The sequence below is a fragment of the Lynx rufus genome, unplaced genomic scaffold (assembly GCF_022079265.1).
Source record: "Lynx rufus isolate CCGP_SWC_20201006 ecotype Redwood Valley unplaced genomic scaffold, mLynRuf1.p SCAF_4, whole genome shotgun sequence".
In the NCBI taxonomy this organism is placed as follows: domain Eukaryota; kingdom Metazoa; phylum Chordata; class Mammalia; order Carnivora; family Felidae; genus Lynx; species Lynx rufus.
In genome coordinates, this window is record NW_025814856.1 from 112,134,820 (window position 1) to 112,160,209 (window position 25,390).

The following is a 25,390-nucleotide window of genomic DNA, read 5'->3' on the forward strand; positions in this document are numbered from 1 at the left end:
TATTGTGGTTTTGATTTTCCCTGATGATTTGTGATGTTGAGCATCTTTTCATGTGTCTGTTGGCCATATGTCTTCTTTGGAAAAATGTCTAATCAGGTCTTCTGCCCATTTTTATTTATGTATTTATTTTTTTTAATTTTTAATGGTTCATTTAGTTTTGAGAGACAGAGATCTGCAGAGTACGAGTGGGAGAGGGGGGAGACACACACACACACACACACACACACACACACGCACACAGAATTCAAAGCAGGCAGCAGGCTCCGGGCTCCGAGCTCTCAGCACAGAGCCTGATGTGGGGCTCGAACCCACAAACTGCGAGATCAGGACCTGAGCCAAAGTCGGTCGCCTAACTGACTGAGCCACCCAGGCACTCTTCTTCTGCCTATTTTTAATTGGAGTATTGGTTTTTGGGTATTGAGTTTTATAAGGTCTTTATGTATTGTGGATGTTAACCCCTTATTAGATATATAATTTGAAAATATCTTCTTCCGCTCAGTAGGTTGCCTTGTAATTATGTTGATGGTTTCCTTTACTGTGCAAAAGTTTTTTACTTGGTGTAGTCTCAATAGTTTATTTTTGCTTTTGTTTCCATTGCTTAAGGAGACATATCTTAGAATAATGTTGGTAAGGCTGATGTCAAAGAAATTACTGCCTATGTTTTCTTCTAGGAATTTTGTGATTCCAGGTCTCATATTTAGGTCTTTAATCCATTTTGAGTTCATTTTTGTGCATGGTGTAAGAAAGTGGTCCAGTTTCATTATTTTGTGTATCACTTGTCCAGTTTTCCCATCACTGTTTAATGAAGAGACTCTCTTTTCCACATTGTATATTCTTGCCTCCTTTGCAGTAGAGTAACTGATCATATAAACATGAGTTTATTTCTGGGCTCTCTTTTCTGTTCTGTTGATCTGTATGTCTTCTTTTGTGCCAGTACCATACTGTTTTGATTACTACAGCTCTGTAGTATATCTTAAAATCTGGCATTGGGACGTCTCTAGTTTTGTTCTTTCTCAAGTTTTCTTTAGCTAACCAGAGTCTTTTCTGGTTCCATGCAAGTTTTAGTATTATTTGTTCTAGTTCTGTGAAAACCACTGTTTGTAAATTGACAAGAATTGCACTGAATCTGTAGATTGCTTTGGGTAGGTAGTATGGACATTTTAACAGTACTAATTCTTATATTTCATGATCATGAAATATCTTTCCATTTGTGTCCTCTTCAATTTCTTTCCTCAGTGTTTTATAGTTTTCAGGGTACAAGTTTTTTACATGCTTGGTTAAGTTTATTGCTAGGTATATTATTCTTTTTGGTGCAATTGTAAATGGGATTTTTTCCCCTAATTTCTCTCTAGTTAATTATTACTATATATAAATGCAAGAGATTTATGTATATTAACTTTGTGTCCTTCAACTTTACTGAATTAATTTATCAGTTCTAATAATTTTTTGGTGGAGTCTTTAGGGTTTCTTTTTAATGCAGTATATCATGTCATCTGCAAAGAGTAAAGATTTTATTTCTTTCTTACCAATTTGGATTCCTTTTATTTCTTAGATGATTTCTTTGGCTAGGAGTTTCAGTAGTATGTTGAATAAAAGTTGTTGGAGTGGACATTCTTGTCTTGTTCCTAATCTTAGAGGAAAAGCTCTCAGTTTTCACCATTATGATGTTAGTGGGTTTTACATATATAACCTTTATTATGTTGCAGTATGTTCCCTTTAACCTACTCTTTTGAGAGTTTTTATCATGAATATATGTCATATTTTGTCAAATGCTTTTTCTTCATCTCTTGAAATGATTATAAGGTTTTTATCTTTTCTAAGTTGATGTATCATGTTGACTGATGTGCAAATACTGAACCACTCTTGCATCCCTGGAATAAATTCTACTTGACCACCATCGTGAATAATTTTTTAATGTATTATTTAGTTTTCTTCTTAATGTTTTATTGAGGGTTTTTACATTAATGTTCATCAGAGGTATGGGCCTGTAGTTTTCTTTTTTTTTTTGTAGTGTCTTTGTTTGGTTTTGATATCATGTAATGCAGGGCCCATAGAATGAATTTAGAAGTTTTTCCTTCTGTTCTATTTTTGGGAATAGTTTGAGATGAATAAGTATTCACTCTTATTTAAAAGTTTGGTAGCATTCATCTGTGAAGCCATCTGGTCCTGGACTTTTGTTTGTGGGGAGGTTTTTGATTACTGATTCATTGTCAGTAATTCATCTGTTCAGATCCCTTTTTTTTTCTTGTGGTGAGAGCACCTGAAATGTACTTTCTTTCTTTTTTTTTAAGTTTACTTATTTATTTTTGAAAGAGAGCGTGAACAGGGGAAGGGCAGAGAGAGAGAAAATATCTCAAACAGCACAGAGCCCAGTGCAGGGCTTGAACCCATGAAACTCTGAGATCATGACTTGAGCTGAAACCAAGAGTTGGACACTCAACTGACTGAGCCACCTAGGTGTCCGTGAAATGTACTTTCTAAGAGTGTTAGTGTCTAATTGGGGATTTTTGCAGATATCTGTCTATAATTGATGTGAAATTGAATTCTAGAGTCAGAAGAATAAGCTTTGTGTTCCTTGAATGGTACATTTATTGAGACTTATAACAGTGTAAGTCTCTTTATCTCCTCCTATCTGTATTATTTTATCAGATATTTTACTTTTACACATATTATAGATCTCCACAACAAATTACCATTACTGTTGGTTCAGTATTTGAAATTTTTTAAAGGGTATGTTTGTATGTGCTTGTGTGTGTCTATGTGTGTGTCACAGAGAGGAAGGGAATGAATGAATGTGTGTATACATATATAATATAAAGATAGCTTATAAAATGTCTTTTATATTTGCCTGCATATTTAATCTTTCTGGTGCTCTGTATTCATGTGGGCAGATCCAGACTTCCATCTGGTATCATTTCCTTTCAGTCTAAAGAATTTCCTTCAGCATTCCTTGTATTGCAGTTTATTGGCAACAAATTCATCTTTTGTTTATAAGAAAATGTTTTTCTTTTCCTTTAATCTTTGAATGATATTTTCATTTGATATAGAATTTTATGTTGATCATTATTTTATAGTTTAAAGATATCCTTCCAGTGTTGTTTTTTACTTTTTTTTATTAATGATGAGAAAGCTATTACTCTTATAATTGACCTCTTTATTTAATGATTTAATACATCTTTTTTCTCTTTTTATCTCTTTTTTAGTAGTTTTGTAATTAACGATGGTTTTCTGATTTTATCCTGCTTGAGTTCATTGAGTTTATTGTGTAAAGTGGCTTTCTGTTTTTGATAAAATTTAGAGTTTTTAGGTAATATTTCTTAAAACATTTTATCCTATTCTCTATATCATCTGATTCTTAGAGTCCACTTGTGGTAGGGTCCCCTCCCTAAGGAGAGGAAAAAAAAGAGAGAGAGAAAGAGAAAAGGAAAACAAACAAACAAAAAACCTTCAAGGTAACCTGGCTATGCACCTACGTGACAACATCCCTCATGACCTTATAAACTGAGACCACTTAATCAGACTGCATATTTGTGTCTGTTACCATTTTTGGGAGACAAAGAAATAGAACATGTATAAAAGACTATGCCACATGACATTCGGTGCTCAGTCCTTCAGGTACGAACCCAACGGAGCAGTACTGGCACAAATAAAGATACTTCCTGGAAATTAAAAAGCCTCAGTGTCACGACTCTCTGTGCAAGAATACTGCTACACAATTATATGTTTATTTTATCATTTCACACTTAATGTTGGACTTACAGGGTTTGTTGATTTTCTTCAGTCTTTTTCTCTTCTTATTTCTATTTGGATAATTTCTCTTGACCTATTTTTAAGTTCATTGTTTTTGTCATCTGTTGTATCCAAGCTGCCCTTAACCCCATTACAATAATTTTTCATTTCACGTAGTGTATTTCTCACTTTTAAGATTCCCTTTAAGTTATTTTTTATAGCTTCCAGATCTCTTTCGAAATTCTCCTCTTTAACATATTTCTCTTCATCATCCTTTCCTATAGATTGTATAACATGTCTATTATAATTATTTTAAAATCCTTATTTGCTAATTCAAATATCTGAGGCACTTGTGGATATGTTTCAATTACCATATTTTTTACTTAATTAAGAGTCTTATTGCTTCTTTGCATGTCTTGTGATATTTGATTATATACTAGGCATTGTGTTTAAAAATCAGTAGAGACTAGAAAGGGTTTGCTTCCCTGGGATTTGATTCTTTTAAAATCTCTTCCTGTCCAAAGCTCTTCAATGATTTAAAGAAAAGTATGTTTTGTTTGTTTGTTTGTTCAGTGATTTATTATTAACTTTTGTAGGACTGAAGTTTTATACATCCTTTTTCCTTCTAATCAGCTGTGGATCTCCAAACAAATGTGTTTTTGAGAGTACCTTCAAGTTCTCTCCTGATTCACGTTTTCTCTCTCATTCTCCTAAGGGACAAATGTCACTAATTATAACAGGGGCACCTTAACTTACTTCTCTTAATTTATTCTTCAACTTAAAGTAAGTAACAAATATGTTACTAATATTCTCTCAGCACATCCACTGTGAATGGATATTTAAACATCAGAAAAAGGAAGAAACCTTGGCACTTACATGTTTACTCTTATGGAACGCTGCTTTGTTCTTGACCTTCTCATCATCTTTCATACCAAGTGTTTTAACTTTTATGCACACTTTTAAATTAGTCAGTTTAGACTGAAGGTAAAAGGTGAACCTACCTATTACTCAGATTGTTTGCTCAGGAACTAGGACTTGTTGCCTAGTTGGCCTGCCTGTGGTGTTCTACTGCACAGTCAGCTTCCTTCTAGGTTTTTATTTTACCCGTCTGCTTTTCTGATGGCTAATATTTCAATTTCTAGTTTGTAGTTTTAACAACCTGCTCCATGGTAATTGGATATGCCTATTTCCAGCCTCTCCATCTGGTTCTTGGCTTTGGGCTGTCCATATTTCATTACTTATATGTAATTTTGCTCATACTGACTAAAAATTGTGTATCTGCCCTCAGACTCTATCTATATCTCTGTCCCCTCTAAACTTTGCTGAGCTTTTCTCAGTCCCTGACACCTACTTTAGACTTTTAGTCAAAGTTCTAATGATATTTTAAAAATAACTGTGACATGTGAAAGAATGCTTCCTAAAACAAATTCCAGGCTCAAAATTTGCATTTACTTACATTTTATACTGCTATATTTTCATTTCAGTATTTAAAATGTAGCACATTTATAATGGGGAAAAGATTCTAACTTATATTTGTTTTTATCTTTAAAATATTAAATTTGATACTTGCTGGTTTATGCCTCATGCAGATGTTGACTTTCCTCCTAGTTCAATCTCTGCAAAAGACATTGTTTTGCTTTTTGATACAGTGTCCAAATCACACATATCATATTCCCTTAAAGAACATAAGTATTTTACACCTTTATAATTTTATATTGCAATAACTTTAATATGCACACCTACAGACTTGTCAAATGAAGTCTGATCATTTGTTTAGGTGTTTTTTCCACATGATGCTGTTATGTACATATTATAACTTAACTTCTTTGATTAAAGTTTTGATTCAGTTGCCTACCTTTGACTGAGTTGACAAATTTAATTGCTGGTATCCTTGTTATAGTATATAGTCATGGAGAATTAGAATTTAATGAAGGAATAAAATTTGCAATTAGAGTTAGGAATAATATGACCAAATTTTAAAAATATCTACCTAAATAACCCAGACATTTGAGTAATAGTTATAAAATGAACATTGCTACTCTTAAAATTTTTGAAATTTCACTTATCTAATTGAATATATGTATGTACCAAAAGATACCAAGAATATTAGAATCGCCATCGATTGAATGAAAATCTATAGTAAGATGTAAATATAGTGACAAACGTGATCTTAGCCATGGGGCATTTGTTGACATATTTCCCCCCAGTGTCATTTATTAACAAGTCTTGGTCATTACTATGCACTTACTATTTTTTAATATCCTATAATGATTACTATTATTATAATGACATATTGTTAAACTTACTATTATCCTCACAGAAGGCTATGATCATGATTTTTCCGGTTCCTAAAAGGAAAACAAACCCAGAAACTCTTTTGCCCCAATTCCTTTTGTTTTTCTGAAGTTTTTTCATATTGAGGCTCTATTTACATAATGAAAAATACCTGATTATTTGGTCAATATGGTCCAAAAACCAGTCATGTCTCAGGGAATTAAATTGTTGGACCTTGTGTCAGCTGAAACCACTGATTGTTAAACAAATAGCTTTTAGTGAGTTATTATTGCCTCAAAAACCTTTCCTGATGATCCTCCACCTCCCATCAGAAAATTCGTCAGAGTGGATCTACTGTTACGATTTTCATACAGGCGTCAGCCTAAATTGTGTGTAATATAAGCACCATCAAACACCTTAAATGCCTTGTCTCTTTTCTACCAAGAGACTGGTTTTTCATGAGTGTGTTTATTCCTGTCTATAGCCATATCTTTTCCAGGCTTAAGGCTGTAGGCATTATGGGCCACAGATGCCAGCCTTCCTAAGAACTGTTTTCCAGTGCTGTCATCAAGCTTCTTCCTTCTGGATTCTTCAGGGAGCAGGGCTGGCAGCTGTGCATATGCTTTGGGGTCCACCATTCAGTTAAACTGCTAATGCTGGGCTCCTGTTTTCCTGGCTCCCTTGAGCTCACTCAAAGAAACAAAATGGTATTCCCATATGTCCCTTATTGTTTTCTTGGCAAATCTCCCTACCTCCTTTAACCTCCCAGACTCTAGTATGTAAGAGACAAACTTTCTTTGTGAAATTTCCTTTCCTCTGAAGCTGTAGATTAATAGCATTGATTCTAAAACAAACTGTCTTTTTATAAAATCCTTTTTAAGGCTGAAGTTAACTGGTTTTGAGGACTATATTGACATATTTCAAAATATTATGCATACCAGTGAATTGCAGTTAAAGGCAACCCAGAAGACTGACCTTGATTTACTAATTTCAATGTCAAATTTTATAAGTGGTTCAGATATTATTAGGAGATACCCACTGACTTAATAATGTTCAAGTATTCTACAGTGTAGTATTTTATCCTTACATTCCCGTTTAGTTCCTTCCCTTTGGAAAGAATCACAAGGCAAGATTTAATATTTTATTTATAGAATTAGGGGCACCTGGGTGGCTGAGCTGGTTAAGCATCTGACTTCAGCTCAGGTCATGATCTCACAGTTCGTGGGTTCGAGCCCCGCGTCGGGCTCTGTGCTGACAACTCAGAGCCTGGAGACTGCTTGGGATTCTGTGTCTCCCTCTCTTTGCTCCTCCCCTGCTCACGCTCTCTGTCTCTGTCTCAAAAATAAAATAAACACAAAAAATTTATAGATAGAGTTAACAGTAAAGATATTATACAGTACTTCTCAAAGACTAATGGAATTGAGTGCAAGTAGATAAAGTCTACATTTGTCAGTAGTAGGTCTTTAAAATGATGTAATTTGATCCTTTTTTTTAATGAAGACAGACATGATAGGGCAAGCCAACTATTTACAGTGTTTAGTAGACTTAATGACTTTCTTTTTACTTCCAAATGAAATTTTATTTCAAGAATTGAAGGCTGGGAAGAGGAATATTCTACTCACATTATTGTTGCCATACTATAAAACATGTGGAACTATTTTTCATCACAGATACTAGGTAGTTGAAGAGGAAGACCTCAGAATACACAAAAGGTTTGCAATTACTATTCATTAGGAACTTTGAGTGGGAGCTGGTATAAGGCATGTTAAACAAATGTTAAGTTGTATCATATCCATAATGATCAACTCAAGATTGCAGGTTTTTTAACATCTTCTTAACACTCCTATACCTGAGCCATGCCTGAAAAGTGGAATCTGAGCCAATTGTTTCACAAGCTCTTACAAGGAAAACATGTCAGGAAAGCAGGACAGGAGGAGTTCCTCTCTGTTTTTCTTTCTCTGCTCCTGAGTTGATTTCTGGTAATCTAAATCCCCAAATGCATTACCAGGAAGTGATAGGAGGGGAAGGAGTATTCTTTCAATTTTCATGAATGATCTTTCACCTAAAATTGTAACATCCAGTGATATCAACAAACATATTGTGAACAATTTCTTTTGAACAAATTTCAACTTTAGCTGAAAGAATGGACTTTCATACCACTATGTTGATTGTAATCAGCACCATTTTGGATGGGGAAACAGAGTCCACAAGTTCACATGAAACATCATGGATATTTCACAATGCGCTAGAGAATTTTGATGGACGTTTTGCCTTATTCCACTTTACCTGAATCAGAAGGAAAGAAATAAATTGCATACTTAATGTAGCAAGATGAGTAGTGGTATTTATATTTTAAATCCTATTACAGAAAATATTATTACCCCACCACCACCAAAAAAAAAGGAAAGGGAAGGGAAGGGACTGGAGGGGAGGGGAAGGGGAGAGAAAAGAAGGAGAGGAAGGAAGGAAGAGAAAGAGGAGAGAGAAAAAGAGAACAGGATCCAACAGACAGAATAATCACTTCAAGCAATGGTTTTTAAAAACCAAAATTTTACTATAATACAAAAACTTTAGGATTTTCTATACAAGTAAATGGTACAGAAGCATTATATCTTTACCATGTTTCTGACCTCTTCCCTCTGTGCAACTTAATATAAAGAACCAAAAATTTATTACTATAAATAAGTTTTAAAATGTGTCAAACCAGCTAATGCATGCTTTATTTTTATTACTCTTTTTAAAAATTTTTTTTAAATCTTTATTTATTTTTGAGAGAGTGAGAGAGAGACAGAGTGAGAGCAGAGGAGGAACAGAGAGAGAGGGAGACACAGCATCCGAAGCAGGCTCCAGGCTCCAAGCTGTCAGCACAGAGCCTGACACGGGGCTCGAACCCATGAACCATGAGATCATGACCTGAGCCGAAGTCATACACTTAACTGACTGAGACACCCAGGCGCCCCTTTATTACTCTTGATCTATCATATAAAACACTTGTACACTTGGCAAGCATGTTTCTTGAGATGTTAAAGAGGTCACTTAAGAGCATACAGATTTGTTGGGAGGTAAGTTGTGCTAGCCAGCATAGGCTAAATTTGAGATTCTGGTTGCTTTCAGCACTACTTTTTACTAGCGCCAAATAGCTTATTCACCAATATATTTGACAACTATAGTTATTATTTAATAGTAAAGTAGATTAAAATGTTTCCAACTATTTTTTAAATATATGGGTAAAGGAGTGTTTCTTAAAAGTCATTTTCAAAATTGATGCTGCATCAGTATGAATATGGAGTAGCTGGGGTTTTGGCTTCTAATGAAATATTTCAAGCACATAAACCACTGCATATGAATTTCCAATTCAAAAAATGTATTGAAGTAATAATTCAACCATCACATCTTTACTTGGGAATACATGCTGTAGAGTTTTTCCCTGCTGTTTTTCCATGTTTTGATACATGGTATTTCACTGAGGATTGATACTTAATACATTTAGAAATACTTTAGTAGTAATAGGGAGGTAATTATTGAGTTCTAAATTACCAGTCCATTTAAAAAGAAATTTTAAAAACAGAATCAAATTAATTGGTTTGACATGCTCAATTAGTCTTTGGATAGTAGGCAGTTAAATTATACATAAAACAAAAATTATACATAAAACATTTTTTAAAACAGGACAGGTTTCTTTGATTTTGTTCTTATAGCTTCCAAAAATAGAGTTACACTGAAAAGATTAAAAGTCTAACATTTGACCAACTACTTACAACAACAACAACAAGAAAAACACAATCTCTTGTCAGTTTATTAATATCACAGAGAATTTCTGTACTATGTACTGCAGTTATGTTTTTATAAAGAATAAATAAAATTATTAAGTTGCTAATGGGACTACAGGCTATATTACAAGTAGTTTAAGCTCTAGATCATTGTTTAATATTTTTGAAATGTATACATAATTTTTACTTTTTTCTCTTTTGGACTCTATATGTATTGGTCTATTCTGTTATATAATGTGTTCTTGACTTTCTACATTACCCTCATCAGTTGTCATTAGGCCCTTATTTACCATGATTTCTGAAACCTAAATTACTCTATTCAATTTGGAATTACTAATGGTTCTTACTATCCATCACATACCTACTTGGCCATGAGGATGTTAGAGAAATAAAAATAGACATTTCTCCTGTTCATGAGACCATCGTAATGAATGCAACAAATAAAAGGATCAGATTGTTTTACATTTTCCAAATTTTCATTTACCATCCATGTGAGGGCAAACTGAGCTTATGTAGAAGAATTTGACTTTGGTTAGGTGAGGTAAAAAAAAAACAAAACAAAACAAAACAAAAAACCCAAATCTTTAATGTGGTTCTACTGGTTTGCTTACTGCCTGGGGAGGGTTTTACTGTGCATATAATGAATTTACAAAGTTTGGCATTTTGAGAAATTTGACCAGAAAATAAAAATAAATATGTCATCTGTTATGAAAATAGACAATAGTCTAAAATGATTGGTTTCCTTTCCCTCTCATTCAAATCCAGTTTTACATATAGACAATATCACAGATTCCCTCTCCATGACTATATATGGGAGCAGATAGTCTCCTGCACGTCCCATATGATGACATCAGAGAACACATCCTTCTCTTTAACCAAGGAGAAGCATCCACAATACTGATCCAGACAACAACAATAGTAAAAATATGGATGAGTACCCTCTGGAAACACCGTTGCTGTTAGTGACTAAAATATTGCCAAAACTCTATGATTAGTAATGTTCGTGATTGAAGAGAATTTAAAACTTGAAAGAGATTTTTAAAATCAGATTCTTAAGATAAAATACATGTCCATTAAATTGATACAAAGTTACAGAAAAGTATTTCAGCATTTGTTTGCTTAGATTAACCACTTAATCTTCATAACTGAATAAAATACACATCAAGGAGTTTTTTCATGAAGTAAAGTAGAAAATTCAAAAGGATATGAAATGTGTAGGTTTTACTACTATAATCTGAGATGCTCAGAAATTAAAGGACATTAAGTAAAGACATTATATGAACTTCAAGTTTTGAGAAAACTATTTTATAATGAAATGAAATGATTATTGTTAGCATTAGATGAGAAAATAATAAATTGATCATCTGAGTCCTTTATTGTATATAGGCTTTTTAATGCTATTGAGGCTAGTAGACTTTTGAATTTTTTGAATGTACAGTAAATTATTAAAATGGCTCATTGAGAAATATTCATTGAAGACATATATTTTTAAAAAAATTTTTTTTAATGTTTATTTTTGAGAGAGAGAGTGACAGAGACAGAGCATGAGCGGGAGAGGGGCAGAGAGAGGAGGAGACACAGAAGATGAAGTGAGCTCTAGGCTCCAAACTGTCAACACAGAGCCCAAAGCGGGGCTTAAACTCATGAACCATGAGATCATGACTTGAGCCAAAGTCGGACACTTAGCCAACTGAGCTACGCAGGTGCCCCATTATATATATTTTTGAGCCAAGGAAAACCCTGGTTCAAGTGGTATCCCATACATAAATCTTTTTGCATGGGGCGCCTGGGTGGCTCAGTCAGTTGAGTGTCTGACTTCTGCTCGGGTCGTGATCTTGTGGTTTGTGGATTCGAGCCCCATGTCAGGCTCTGTGATGACAGCTCAGAGCCCGGAGCCTGCTTCGGACTCTATGTCTCTCTCTTTCTCTCCCTGCACCTCCCCCACTCACACTCTGTCTCTCTCTCAAAAAATAAATAAACATTAAAAAAAATCTTTTTGCCAGACAATAAAGGGTACAGAAAAATACAAAACAAATTCCTTGTTAAGAGGCTCATAATCCAGTGTGAAAATCCAAGATTTCTGTCAGAAAACTAGTGTCATTTTAAACCACTTCTGTACAATAGTCATCAAATCACAGACTCCATTAATTGTAAGGAACAAAATAGTTTATGTGTTTCTAAGAAAGAAGATACTCCCATGTCTTTTTTTTATTTTTCTTAGTTTATTTATATTTATTTTGAGAGAGAGGGTAAGGGACAGAGAAAGAGGAAGAGAGAGAGGATCCCAAGCAAGCTCTGCTCTGTCAGTGCAGGGGGCAACATGAGGCTCAAACTCATGAGCCATGAGATCATGACCTGAGCCAAAATCAAAAGTTGGACGTTTAACCAACCTACTCAGCAACCCAGGGACCCCGGTGTTCTCAAGTCTTAATACGCAGCTTCCCACAAAAAGCTGGGATGGAAAAGTTGGGATCTTTGAGATAAGGAAGAACTTACAGCAAGAGCAGATCAAAGGAATGGCCAGAGATAGGGACCATAATGGTATCTATTCACAAATTTATTTGATCATTCTTTACTGACCACTGGCTATCTGCCAGGCACTATGTAAATCTAGATGATAAAATGGTGATCCAAGTCATATAGGAGTGACCCCACTGTGGGGGCATTAATTATATAAGTTACAATAATCAAAAGTATAAAACAAATAACCACACTAAGGTATATTATTACAAACTAAGACAAGTTCTCAGAAACAAGGGTTGGCAGATCTCTAAGTACATATTACACAGGAAACTGATGCTGACCTACTGAGGCTCAAGGATGGTTTCTCTGCAGAAGTGATGTTAGAACTGAAATGTGCAGGTAAGGAGGTGTTATCTGGGTGAATGGAGAGAATACATAAGTGGAAGACATTCTATCCCAAAGTAGGAGCATGTGCAAAGTCCTGTGGCTAGGGGGGAAACAGGCTCATTGGAGGAAACAAAAAGCCACTGGCTGGGGTGGAGAAAGCAAAGTGGATGGTGGTGCAAGATGAAGCCAAAAAGGTGAGCAAAGGCCAGATTGTACAGTGTTCCTAGTTTTAAATGCTTGTTTTTAGGTGCCAGATATTCTGGGTTGGACTCCCAGCCCTGTCACTTGCCTAGGTATGAACCTTAAGCAAATTCTTTAATCTTTCTATGCCTTGATTTCCTCTTTCATGAAATGAAGATAATAATGTTATCTCCCTGCAAGAGTTGTTAGGATTAGATTAGCAATAATAATAATCCACAATAATTATTATTTATCATATTTTTATTTATCAGGGAAGTATGTTGAAGGAAGAAAGGGACAAAGTAACTAGAAGTATTTATGGACTGGATGTTTGTGCCCCCAAAATTTGTAATGTTGAAACTCTAGCCTTGCTAGGTTGTATATAAAGAAAGGGTCTGTGAGGAGGTGATAAAGGCTACATGAAGTCATAGTGTTGAGACCTTAATCTAATAGGACTAGTGTTCTTGTAAGAAGAGGAAGAGATTAGAATTCATTCTCTCTCTCTCTCTCTCTCTCTCTCTCTCTCTCTCTCTCTCTCTGCCCTTGTGTATGTACACTCAGAAGAAAGTCCACATGAGGACTCTAGGAAAAAGTCAGACATCTGCAGGCTGGGAAGAGTTCTCAACACAAACCCAACCCTGCCAGACCTTAATCTCAACTTCTAGCCTTCAGAACTAGAGAAATTTCTGTTGTTTAAGCCCTCCAGCCTGTGGTATTTTGTTATAGTAGCCTGAGCAGACTAATACACCAAAGGAGTAAATTGGAGGAAAAGGGGGACAAGATATCTGAAAATATCTGCAAGGAAGTGAATATATTGATGGGCCCTGAATTCTAACCAGATAAGGAGGGAACTGAACATGGTGACAAGGATGAATGATGAATAACAAAAGTTAAATAAAATCAGTGGATTGAAAGTCTTGGTGCAGTTGGGGCATTAACTGGAAAATAGGATTGTAGTAGAGTTGTATGTTTGACACTAAGATTATGGAGTAGATGTCTCAATGGTAATGGCAAAGTCTAGTAGTATGACTGTAAATGGAAGATGGAGTCACTGATGATGAGGAGTCAGAGAACTGAGAAATCAAGTGTCTATAGGTATGTATATTGAAGTCAATAAATAATTATTGGAGGAGTGATGGAGAGAAAGGCAGAAATTCAAAAGGCAGAATATTCAAGGAGTAGATAGAGATGTAAGTACATAGATTTGAGTGATATTTAGAAGCAAAATCAACGGGAATTGGTCATGAGTTAAAAGTAAATGGAGGAAGACTAGGGAGAGGGAGCCATTTAGGATAACTCATTAGCTTCTGTCTTGAGCCACTGGATGAATCACGGTATCATTGGTAGGTTAGAGAAGATCCGAAGTTTGATCTTGGATGTATTGAATTTGAAGTGAACTTGCAAGTGAGTATTTAAGTGAAAATATTGAGTAGGTGGACTGATATTTTGGTCTGGTTCAGTGCAGGGCTTACCCTGGAAATATAAATCAGTGAAGTATCTGATGATGGGTGGTGATTGAATCCACAAAAGTGGTGGCATTGCCTCCGAAGTCAGCGTGGAAAGAGAAGAGAAGTCTAAGACTGAGTCCTGAGTACTTTCATTATTTAAAGGGCAAGCTGAGGAATATGAACATTCAAGGGAAGCTGATTAAGAAATGGAGAGATAAATAAACCTGGAGAACATGAAATCATGAAAGCTAAGAGAAGAGAGTGTTTTTGAAAGGAATATATAGCCAGTAGCGTTTAAAGCTGAAAGGGTCCAGGTAGGATGAAAGCATAACCAATATCTTTGGATTTAGTGACATGGAAGCCATTGGCAACCTCAGTAAAAATGTCTTTACTGGACTACGGAAGTGGAAAATAAATTAGAGGTAGGTAATTGAGGCAGAGGTGAGGATAAGGAAAAAGGAGACAGAAAGGTTGCCACCATTTCAAAAATTTTGCTTGCTAAAAGGGAAGAAAAGTGTGGCAGTTGGAGGGATCAGTGGAGTGGAGGTATATAGTATATTGTATAAATGTGTATTTGTATAGTTTTGGTTAACATATATATATATATATATATAATATATATATATTATTTTCAAGATGGTGGAAACGAGCTTGTTTAAATCTCAATTGTGTGTGTGTGTGTGTGTGTGTGTGTATAATTTGGAATCTTAATATGAATTTAATATGATAGTGAGAAAAACATAAATGATGGTGAAAACGTAGGAGGGATTGGGATCCTAACTACAGGTGGTAAAATAGGTTTTAGGAGGACTAACACTTCCTCTAATGTAACAGGAGGCAAAGGGAGCCAGACTGCCACAGGGCTCAGTTTCAGTCATCTTACTGTGTTTATCTCTTCTCTCTGTGTGTGATCTAATCCTTTTTTACAAGAAAGTATTGTGGGGGGTGGATGCAGCAGGCTTTATACTTTTAAAGCAGCCATGAGACACAAGGAGAACACCAGCTCTGTCTAGTACTGCATCAGGGTTGTGAGGTGTGAGAGAGGAAGCAGCTACTATTTGAACAAATTGTGGAAGAAGCAGCCCTGCTAGGCTTCAGCTAAGGAAAGGGGGGCCCTCAGAAAAGATGTGGAAAATGTTAATAAGAGCACAGTGGAAGCTTTGGATGGATCATAATGATTGTGAAAATGTTTGCAAGAAGATAATTTTCAGCCCCAAATCAAGCAGTTTCAGAAGCAGTTTAGCAGAATGGTGGAGGTTACTGTGGAAGATTATAAAGTGAAAGGCAAACGCCTCTGTCAAGGAATTTGGCTGTATGGGAGAAGATAGAATTCAAATTCTCTTTGGCTTCTTTTCCTCTGTAGTCTAGTTAATTATTTATGTGATTTTATTTCCATCTTGTTCTTTAACATGATTTCTATTCAGATTGATTTTTTTTTGTACATAATACTTGATTTTTTTAAGTTTTATTTAAATTCCAGTTAACCTACAGTGTAATATTTGTATATAATACTTTCTAAAATCCTGTCTTCTGAGTCATTGTTCATATTTTTCCTCTTGCCCGGAATACCCTTTAAATAATTTCTTTACCTTTGTGAACACAGCTCTTCCTGGAAGACCAATTCAAATCTATCTCTTAACTTTCTCTTTGGTTTATTTCTCTTTTCATTATGAAATAATTAATGTTTGTTGTAAAAACATTTGGAAAAGATATGAAATTATAAATTTAAACTAACCCACATGATACCATCACTCAGATATATCATAGTGTGTCTATTATTTTTAACACTAATATTTCCAAAGTTGATGTCTTTCTGTTCTACTTAATATTCGTAATAACATTTTAATGACTGTATAATATTCCATGATATAGATGTACCATGGTTCATTTAAACATTCTTCTAATATTAGCTAACTTAGATAATTCCCATTTTTTCCTGTTGTAAATAAAACATTATCTTTTATATAAATACTTGTCTACAAAGTTAATAACACCTTTACGGCAAAAATCCTCTAAGTATTTTAGTAATTAAAAGGGTAAATGTTTTTAAAAGGCTCTGAATCTATAAAGATGGATTATTTTCCAGAAAGGCTATATTATCTTCTTCTAAGCAGCATTTTTGAGGGTATAAAGTACCATTGCATTGGCAGTATAGAGTATTGCAAAAAATTCCAATGTCTTGGGTCAAAAAATGTTTTTCTGTTAGGATTTAATTTGCGTTTATTTGATAATTTAGTTGAATATTTTTTCATATTGATCACTGAATTTTTTCTTCTTTGTAGCCCTTTACCTGTAAAACATACTAGTTTTAATTGAATTGTCAAAGATTATTAGTATTGTGAATCCAGTTACAGAAACTCATTACATGCTAATTACATTGCTGTGTATCATATTTGTTATTTTCATCCTGTTGTTTTTCCAAACAGGATGTTTGCACTTATAATATGTACTTAATAATCTATTCCCAGAAGTCCAATAGCACACTAAAGCCTTATTCTACAATCTTAAAATTTCAGTCTCTTTAGTCTTGACTATTCATTAATAGTTTCTTTCATATTAGTCTTTTATTGCCAGACCGATAGTAAGTACCTTAAGAACAATAATAGGAAATATGTTCATCATCATGTCTACATTTGTAATTGATATTGATTTGACTCCTAATTTGCTTCTGAGATTATCATTATCTATATGCTTATCAAAATATATAGCAAATTAGCTCATTGTATGTTGGTTACCATAATGTGCTAGAATATTTATGTAAATTTATGTATATTTAAAGTCCTAAGGAATAAATTATTTGTCTTGATACTATCTTTATGACTGCAGTAAGATTTGGAAAAAAAAATCCCTGGGGTGTATTAAAATTATTTCAAAAGTTTTAGGTTTCTATATTAAAAAAATATCTTTGAGCATGTTGCTTGAATCATACTTAAGTGAAAGGTAGTGTGAACCATCTGATGAATGATTTTTTTTTTTCACATCAAGCAACCCAATTTTTCTGAGCATGCTGGCTTTGTAAGGATTTATAGTTCCTTGCCTTCATGCTGGAGTTACTTCAGCTTTCCGTGATGCATTCCAACTAATCTGGAGGTTAAGGCATTCCTTGATCATGGATAGATCTGATTGCTACTCAGCCCTGGAATTCTTTATAAAATTCCAGAATGTGGGCTAGAAATTGACTTAGGGAATCCAATAAAGTTGCAAGTCTTGGCAGTCATCCAAGCTAAATTTATAGACTGGAAGAAATATGGGCTTTCCATTGTTCTCTTTTTCACCTTTCTGGCGTTTCTTTTGTGTGTATGTGAGTGTGTGAGTATAAATTTATCATTTTGCTGACAATGGAATGGAAATAACCATTAAGAGAATCCGGCTAAAGAATTTTCACTTTGGATCTTCCCTGGTCTTTCAAAATTTTGACCCAAACCTGCACGAAGAGTGAATTTCTTCTCCCTCTGTACAATGTTGTTGTCATAAAATAAGAAGTTGTTCTTGAAAATGAATCATGCTAGGGTAACAGCTGACCTGCATATTTGCCAGTTAGGTACAACTCCCAAATCCCTGTTCTTCCCCTGGCTCAGTGGGAGCCTTCTTTTTGAGACATGATCTGAGAAAATGTGATCATATATATTGTTTCTGTTCACTCTATGAAATGACAATAGGGGCAAGAAAACAAGCTCTGAAATCTCTTACAGACTTGAATCTTTTCCTGTGTGCCTGATGCTCTGTAGAACATGGAGATCCAAGCCATCCTCCCATATCTGATCACTGAAAACCTGTCTTGTTTTTACAGAATGGGTTTGCTGTTGTAAGGCCCCCAGGCCATCATGCTGAAGAATCCACAGCCATGTAAGTACCAGGGACTGTTGCCCATCTCCAAGCGCCACGGTTCCTGGCGGTCACCTGCCCCGTGCATGTCTCTGAAGCCTCTAATTGTTAGCAGATGGACTGAAAAATCTTGCAAGGTACTCCTAGAAGCAGATTTATGGCTTCAGAGATCATATAGCATTTTAAAAAATGCTCTGAACATTATTTATAATGGTTTTCCTGGCTGATTTGCTTTCTTATTTCTCTGTTCTTCTCTATTCCGCAGGGGGTTCTGCTTTTTTAATTCAGTTGCAATTACCGCCAAATACTTGAGAGACCAACTAAATATAAGCAAGATATTGATTGTAGATCTGGTATGTATTCCTGGCCAGAGCTGCATTTTCACTGACTTCAGATAAAAGGGAATGAATTTGTATTTCTCTGTTACGTTGTCTTGCTTTTAGCACTTGCAAACAACATCCTTTGAATGTGGAAACTCATTAAATTCAGGATTGCAGTTCTGAAACCATAAACATTCACGTTTCACTTTCATGGTGTTAACTGCAATTTAATGAGAAGAAGGCGCAGATCAGGGCAACTTTTATGATCCTTAAATGAATTGATACTTCCACAGTTAAAATAACCCAACAGAACCTGAATTTACTTTTCCCTGCAGAATATAGACTTTAAATAGTCAGATGTGCTGGAAAGAATGCTGTTGCTTTGGTAACCAATTGGCCACTTCCCCTGGTTAGCAATCATGTTGCTTGTTGTGCAACAGTGGTATTATTAAAACAAGTCAGCATGTCATTCTTTCTGAAAGATCTCAGATCATGTATGCCAGTTTGGGATGACTCCCAGCAGGAACCTTGAGTGATTAAAAGTCAGAGGCATTAGATTAGTCTTGCATTTTAACATGATGCATTCTTACACAATAGAGTTATAATTTGTTTAACAAATGGTTTGTTTAAATGCAGATGACACTTGGCATGTTGTCTATAGTATATTCATGAATAATGAGCTGGAGATCTGCCCCATACAAAAAGGCCAGCCCAGGAAAGGGCGAAAGAAAACTGACTGGTGATTTATGAGCCCCGTTTTCGGTTTGCCTCCAGTTCACGAGGAGGTGTAATAGGTTGTCTGACAAAGCATAGACAGGAAATGAACCCTGGCATCCAAAGCGAACCTGCTACATCTGCACTTAATTAATTTTTGCAGGTGATAAAAGATTTAAAGGCAAAATATGTTAAAAGTTTTTTTTGAAGTGCAAGGCTTAATAGTCTAAATCTTGTTCATATCTGCACTCATAATTAAATCTTATTGGGAAGTCGTGGCCTCACCATCCAGCCCTCTGATTCAGTTAAGCAAACACACTAAAGGGTTTTAGAAAGCATGAACAAAGCCATGTGAAGAAATACTTAGTTAAATTGAAATGAAGATAAAAGGAATGAAAGACTGATAACTGTTTCTAATGCTTGGTAGGAATGGATGTTTTCCACGTACTGTATCATAGCCTCCCTAGAAGCACTTTGGTGCTGAAAATTTTCCATGTATTTTCCAAATATGCTTGAGTTTCACTGTAGGTCATAGTTCACCATTAAAGAAATGTGTTGAAGGTCTAGATATACTACAGCAGCAAGGTCTTAAAGGTCTTAAAATTTTACAAAAATGAGAACATCAATACCTCTATTCCCATGTACATACAAAATGACATTTTCAGTAATTGATAATTATAGATTTACATGATTTATAACCTAGTAAATTTAAAAAGTAATATAATATGCTTCTAGTACCATAAAGATAAGCCAAAAACTTGATGGAGACCAAGGATTGTAGGAAAATTTTTCTAAGTTTTCTAAATTTGTCAAAATTATGCAGGAAGGAGATGGGTAAACTGTCCTATCCTTAAAAATTATTTTAGTATTAATTTCTAAGGAATCTCTTCTATCATTTTATGGTTCTGTGAAGATAATAACAGTTAAGGTCCCTTTGAAAACACATTTGCAATACCCAAACTCTAAAGTAATAAATTGTATAATAGACTTAAAAGCTAAAATGCCTTGCTTGTGATAGATACTTTGTACCTCATAGGATTTGTATATAAAATTTTGCTTGTTTGAACATGTGATGCATATCTATATTAAATATCTAATGTTTATATTCTTATATATTAATATAAGACTACTCTAGATAATTCAATATGATTTGTAAAAATAAATTGTTTGGTAGCTCCAAGGAATGTCCTATAAGCTTACTGGCCTTTGATTATAAATTTGCTCTATTATTCAATCATAAAGGATACTAATTTCCCAGCAGGCTATAGTAGAGGAGAAGTTTCTGTTTCAGATCTTCCAAATATATGAGGTTCTATCCAAAGGGTTGCCTCTGAGATCACCACCAGCCCACATATTCTAACTTTCAAGTCTTCCAAATTCTGCAGCTGCAGGGATACTTTGAGGAAATTCCCTTGTTTTCTTCCAGCTGCCGAGAAGGAAGTTTTAAAGTGCCACGTGGCTCAGAGACATCCGTTCTCCCTGGCTGACAGGTCTATTCTGCAAGTTAGCAAAGGAGAAGTGAAGGTTCTTCAATGGTACAAGAATTGCATTCCTGCATATCTGCCGTTATTCACTTTAGGCTAATCAGTGTGAACTAGCTCCACAATTCTTGGGCCAACAGAGGGCAAAACTACTCCATTGTCCAGCAGCTAGTTTCATCATTTTTATATGCCTAGTAAATAGATAAATAGAGATCCAGAGCTCTACTTCACCTCCTATTTGGGGCCACAGGCAAATTCTGAGGCGTTGAGTATTTTGGGCAGGAATGATTCTAGGTGATCTTTGGAGCTTATTCATTCCAATTCTCCTTCTGGGGAAGATTCCAGAGACATTCGGAGTGGTGAGGAGAGGGAGCAGGTGCACTTGCTTTTCAACTCATAAGAAACTGTTCATTGTGTTCAGGGCATGAACCGTCCTAGAAAGTAGGATTTGCTTCCCTGACTGAGGTAGCTTTTATGCAATGTGACTTTCAATTGAAAATAAAACATTTAGACTTTCTTCATTAAAAAGTCACTTCAAATGTCCCTAGATTTTAGGCAATTCTATTTTTAGTCAAGCACCAAATTTGACAAGAGAATTGTCACAAGTGCCTGTTCTAAATAATTATAAGTGACATTAGCTGGCCAAATATATGATTTATTTAAAGCTGTTTAACATTATAATGAAAACACATTGGTCCTAAATCTTTATAGAAAATAAATTTTCATAATATGTTTTAACAAGTAAAATATTGAAATGATTTTTCATCATTTCTCAGTAAATCCTAGTAAATTTTGAGGCATTTAATGATTCATTTCATCTCATTATTGTAGTAATTCCTCACAATCACCAATAGTTTTCTTATATTAGTCTAGCATATATTTGTTCCTATGGAGAGAAAATATTCAGATCATACCTGAGTAGTAAGTACTTTTTATAAATACTTTACAGCAGGGAAAGTTGAAAAAGTAATCTCAAGGTTATATTATAAATTGTTGCCCCAAACAAAAGGCATATTTGGACTTGTCTTTATTCCTAAATACTTTGTGAATATGAACATGGAATCAAAAATTTATCCAAGTATTTTTAGAATGGGTTTGTGTATTTTAATTATATCTGTTGGATCCGTATTATACTGTGGGCAAGATTAGATTTCTTATTCAGAAAAGTATGCAATAAGCACCCAACGCATTTTCAAGAGCAAATGATTTTATATATAAGACAATTTATCATCTTTTATTTGACCTTCTTAAATAAGCCTTTATAACATCACTAAAGAAACAAGAGCAATTAATGCCTTATTTTTCTGGTTTTCAAAATGTAGACCTATTTAGGGCCAGAACAATTTTTTCTTCCAATGCTGACTAAAACTTCTGTCATTGTGGTAATAATGCAAGCCTTCCTTCATTACTATTTTTTATAGTATTTTGTTTGCCCATCCTCTAGGTATCTAGTAGCAAATTAAAAAGACATTATGGTTTAGTTTCATTTTTGCTCACATAAAGGAAAATAGCTATACTATCTCTGCCTTCCTTTTTTTTTTCTTTTTGAACATTCACAAATCCCTGGATTAATATATTTTCACCAAGCTATATTTTCTCCTGATGTGTATGCCTTCAGCCGCAAGTTTCTGGATGCATATTTTATGATTCCTTATATGATATATAATATGATCCCAATATTTCATGATTCCTTAATTGATTTTGGGTATGCGTATAATATGAAAGGAGGAGACGATTAGTATATGTCTACACTGTGGATAGCAAGCTCAGTGCAGGCTTTCAGAAACCAACAAAGTGAGACCTTGATGGTGTTTAGTGAGAGAGTTCTGGGCTGGAAGTTGAAGACAAGTTATATCAACCTCAATAAAGAGCAATGATGACCACCAATCTTACTTCACACATTTGCTAAGAGGATCGAAGTGGTAATTAATGTAAAGTGTAAGTTAATATATAATGGTTATGAGTTTGGCTTTGGGAGTATGAAGTGAATTCAAGATCCAGTCTTGCAACTTTTCCTCTGTATAGTCTTAGTAAATTACTGAAACTCTCTGAACCTCAGTCTACTTATCTTTTAAATTAGGGATAATATCATATACCTCATATACTTGTTATATAATCCATTCAGACTAGTTAATATAAAGTGTCTGACACAAAAGTTGTAGGGATCATTGTTGAAACTAGTAAGATTTTTACTGATACAAAATAAAGTACAATATAAGTACATAGTGACAAGTGACTAAAACTTTTTAAACAAAACTGGAAATTGTATATGTTGCATATGTAGCAGTAATATTATTTTGAATACAAATATATAAGTTATTAACTTTTGAGAGTTGTCTGTGTTATTTTGTTTGGAGATATTAGGAAGCATTTTAATTGAGATTAACACGAGCTCTTTCAGTGAAGATAATTTTAAAAATGCTCTTAGTTTTCTTTTTCCCATTTCATTTATCATTTCCAGCATGTATCTATTTCATAAAACAATAGAACCAAATAACTGTTACATTTTAAACCATTATCATATACAAATGTCCTAAGAATTTTTTTTTCTTTCATTTTAATGATACAAACTGTTTTGTTTGTTTGTTTGTAGGAAGGGCAGTATGGTGTGGGGAAAGAAAAAAGAGAAGGAGGCTGGGGAAGAGAGCCATGATATAATATTAAAATTAGGCAGATTGGACAAGGTTGCATAAAGCTCCATGCCATCTTTCTGCGTTGGCCCAGATGATTTAATAGCTGATGAGCTCATGCTCCTGTGTCTTCGACTCTTGCCGTCACAATTTTACCAAAATAAAGTATGAAGTCCTTTTTGCATCTGGCGTCTCTTTTGAAGTGATTCTAACTGCTGAGGGATTGCTAACTGAACTGAATGAATGCTCCAAGAAAGCCAATTTACTCAGCTGGTTGCAAAGCCTTTGACCTTAATGGTGGGACTTGGCAAATCAATGCATACACGTATGTTTAGTGTTCTGTCAAGAATTGTGAAAATGCTCTGGAAGCCATAGATCCTTCTGCAAAATACTAGTTTGTAGTTTAAACATTAGTCTTTCTTCAGAGGCCAATGAGGCTAGTTAATTAAGCCTGAGGGGTTATGAACTGTTGGCAGTTAATAAGTCATAAAATTCCTCCATAAAACAGGATGCGAGATTCCATCACTGAAGCAAAGAGTACAAAGGGCCGGTGTATAAATATCTAATTGTACCAAAGGACTGGGCTTTCTCAGTGACTGCTCATCTGGAGTCTCCAGGGCATGTTCGCTGTGGTTTCCTGATTTTTAGAAGCCAGTTTAAAAAATGAGTGCATTAAAGGGTAATTTGCCTGAAAGGTTCAGGAAGTAAAGGGGGTGGTGTGGAAGCAAGCTGAATGGGAGAAAGAAAGGGGGACATAGTGAGAAGACAGAAAATGAGAAGGAGGGTGGGGTAGAAAGGGAACTAGAAATGAGAAAAGTTGTCTCCACGCAGAGTTAGACATGACTGTATTTGTCATCTGTTTTCTTTTCCCTGTAGGATGTTCACCATGGAAATGGTACACAGCAGGCCTTTTATGCTGACCCCAGCATCCTGTATATTTCACTCCATCGCTATGATGAAGGGAACTTTTTCCCTGGCAGTGGAGCCCCAAATGAGGTTCGGTTTATTTCTTTAGAGCCCCACTTTTATTTTTATCTTTCAGGTAATTGCATTGCATGATTACCCCTAATTTTCTTGTCCTTTGCTGGTGTTTTAAATTACACGAGATTACTGAATTGTCCCATGGGACCAAGAACCAGTGCAGAACAAGTGCATAACCCAGAGCACTGGTTGTCAAGCAAGGTTGGGCTGATTTGACATGTTGTTTGATGTTTATTTTGAGAGCTCACATGTGTTTGTTTTCCTCTCTTCTTGCTTTCTTCCCTGCACCCTCATCTGCCCACTGTGTTGTTGTTTTTTGTTTTTTTTTCTTTCTAGGTTGGAACAGGGCTAGGAGAAGGATACAATATAAATATTGCCTGGACAGGTGGCCTTGATCCCCCCATGGGAGATATTGAGTACCTTGAAGCATTCAGGTTGGTACTTCTTTTTCTGAGAGTGGCAAATTAGAAAACAAATGTCCATTGAAACAACACGAGTTGTAAAAGAGAAATGTAAGTTTTAAACAAGGGAAAGTGACTAAAGGAGCCATTCCATCAAAGCTCTAAAAAATGTTTGGTTTAGGGGAACTGAATATTGCTACAAAGCCACATAAAGAATATGTGTAAGAAAAAAAGGTACATCAAAACCTAATTGTAGTTGTACGGGTATATGGCCAATGGCGTAGGCATGCTATCCCCTCTCTACAAAAAAGAAAAGGGAAAATTTTTATTAAGTAGTTCTGGAAACTTCTGCTTATTATAACATGTGATTTAGAATAGACGTTAGCATATTAGATGCTCTGAAAAGTCCTTTGTTACCTACTTAATTTTGTTGAACAGTCATTTCCCAAATTTCATTGGACTACAGATTCCCTTTTGCACATAGCACCACTCAGCATTCTTGGTTCTGAGGAGCTAGCTCACTTTTGGAATTTTGGCCTAGGCAGTCTGATTTCATGGTAGAGTAAATGACTTTTCTCTTTCATAATATGTATATTTTCCCTCTCACATTAAAACATCAATTGATTCTCTGTATTTACAAGTCTTTTATGGTTTGTCTTCCTCTCTGTTTGAAACTATTTTTTCCCCTTCCCTTTCCCCATTGTCCTCTGTTACGTCTCTCAAATCCCCCATATGAGTGAAAACATATGACATCTGTCTTTCTCTGACTGACTTATTTCACTTAGCA

General features: G+C 35.0%; 1 protein-coding gene across 1 annotated transcript in view; it reads left to right on the forward strand.

The window, feature by feature from the left end:
- Positions 1 to 25,390, forward strand: part of HDAC9 (histone deacetylase 9) — a 742,193-nt gene that overhangs the window by 524,073 nt on the left and 192,730 nt on the right. Inside the window, exons 18-21 of the mRNA XM_047094862.1 lie at positions 18,042 to 18,097; positions 18,342 to 18,429; positions 24,098 to 24,217; positions 24,539 to 24,636. Coding sequence (XP_046950818.1) covers positions 18,042 to 18,097; positions 18,342 to 18,429; positions 24,098 to 24,217; positions 24,539 to 24,636 — 362 coding nt within the window. The remainder of the gene's footprint in view (positions 1 to 18,041; positions 18,098 to 18,341; positions 18,430 to 24,097; positions 24,218 to 24,538; positions 24,637 to 25,390) is intronic.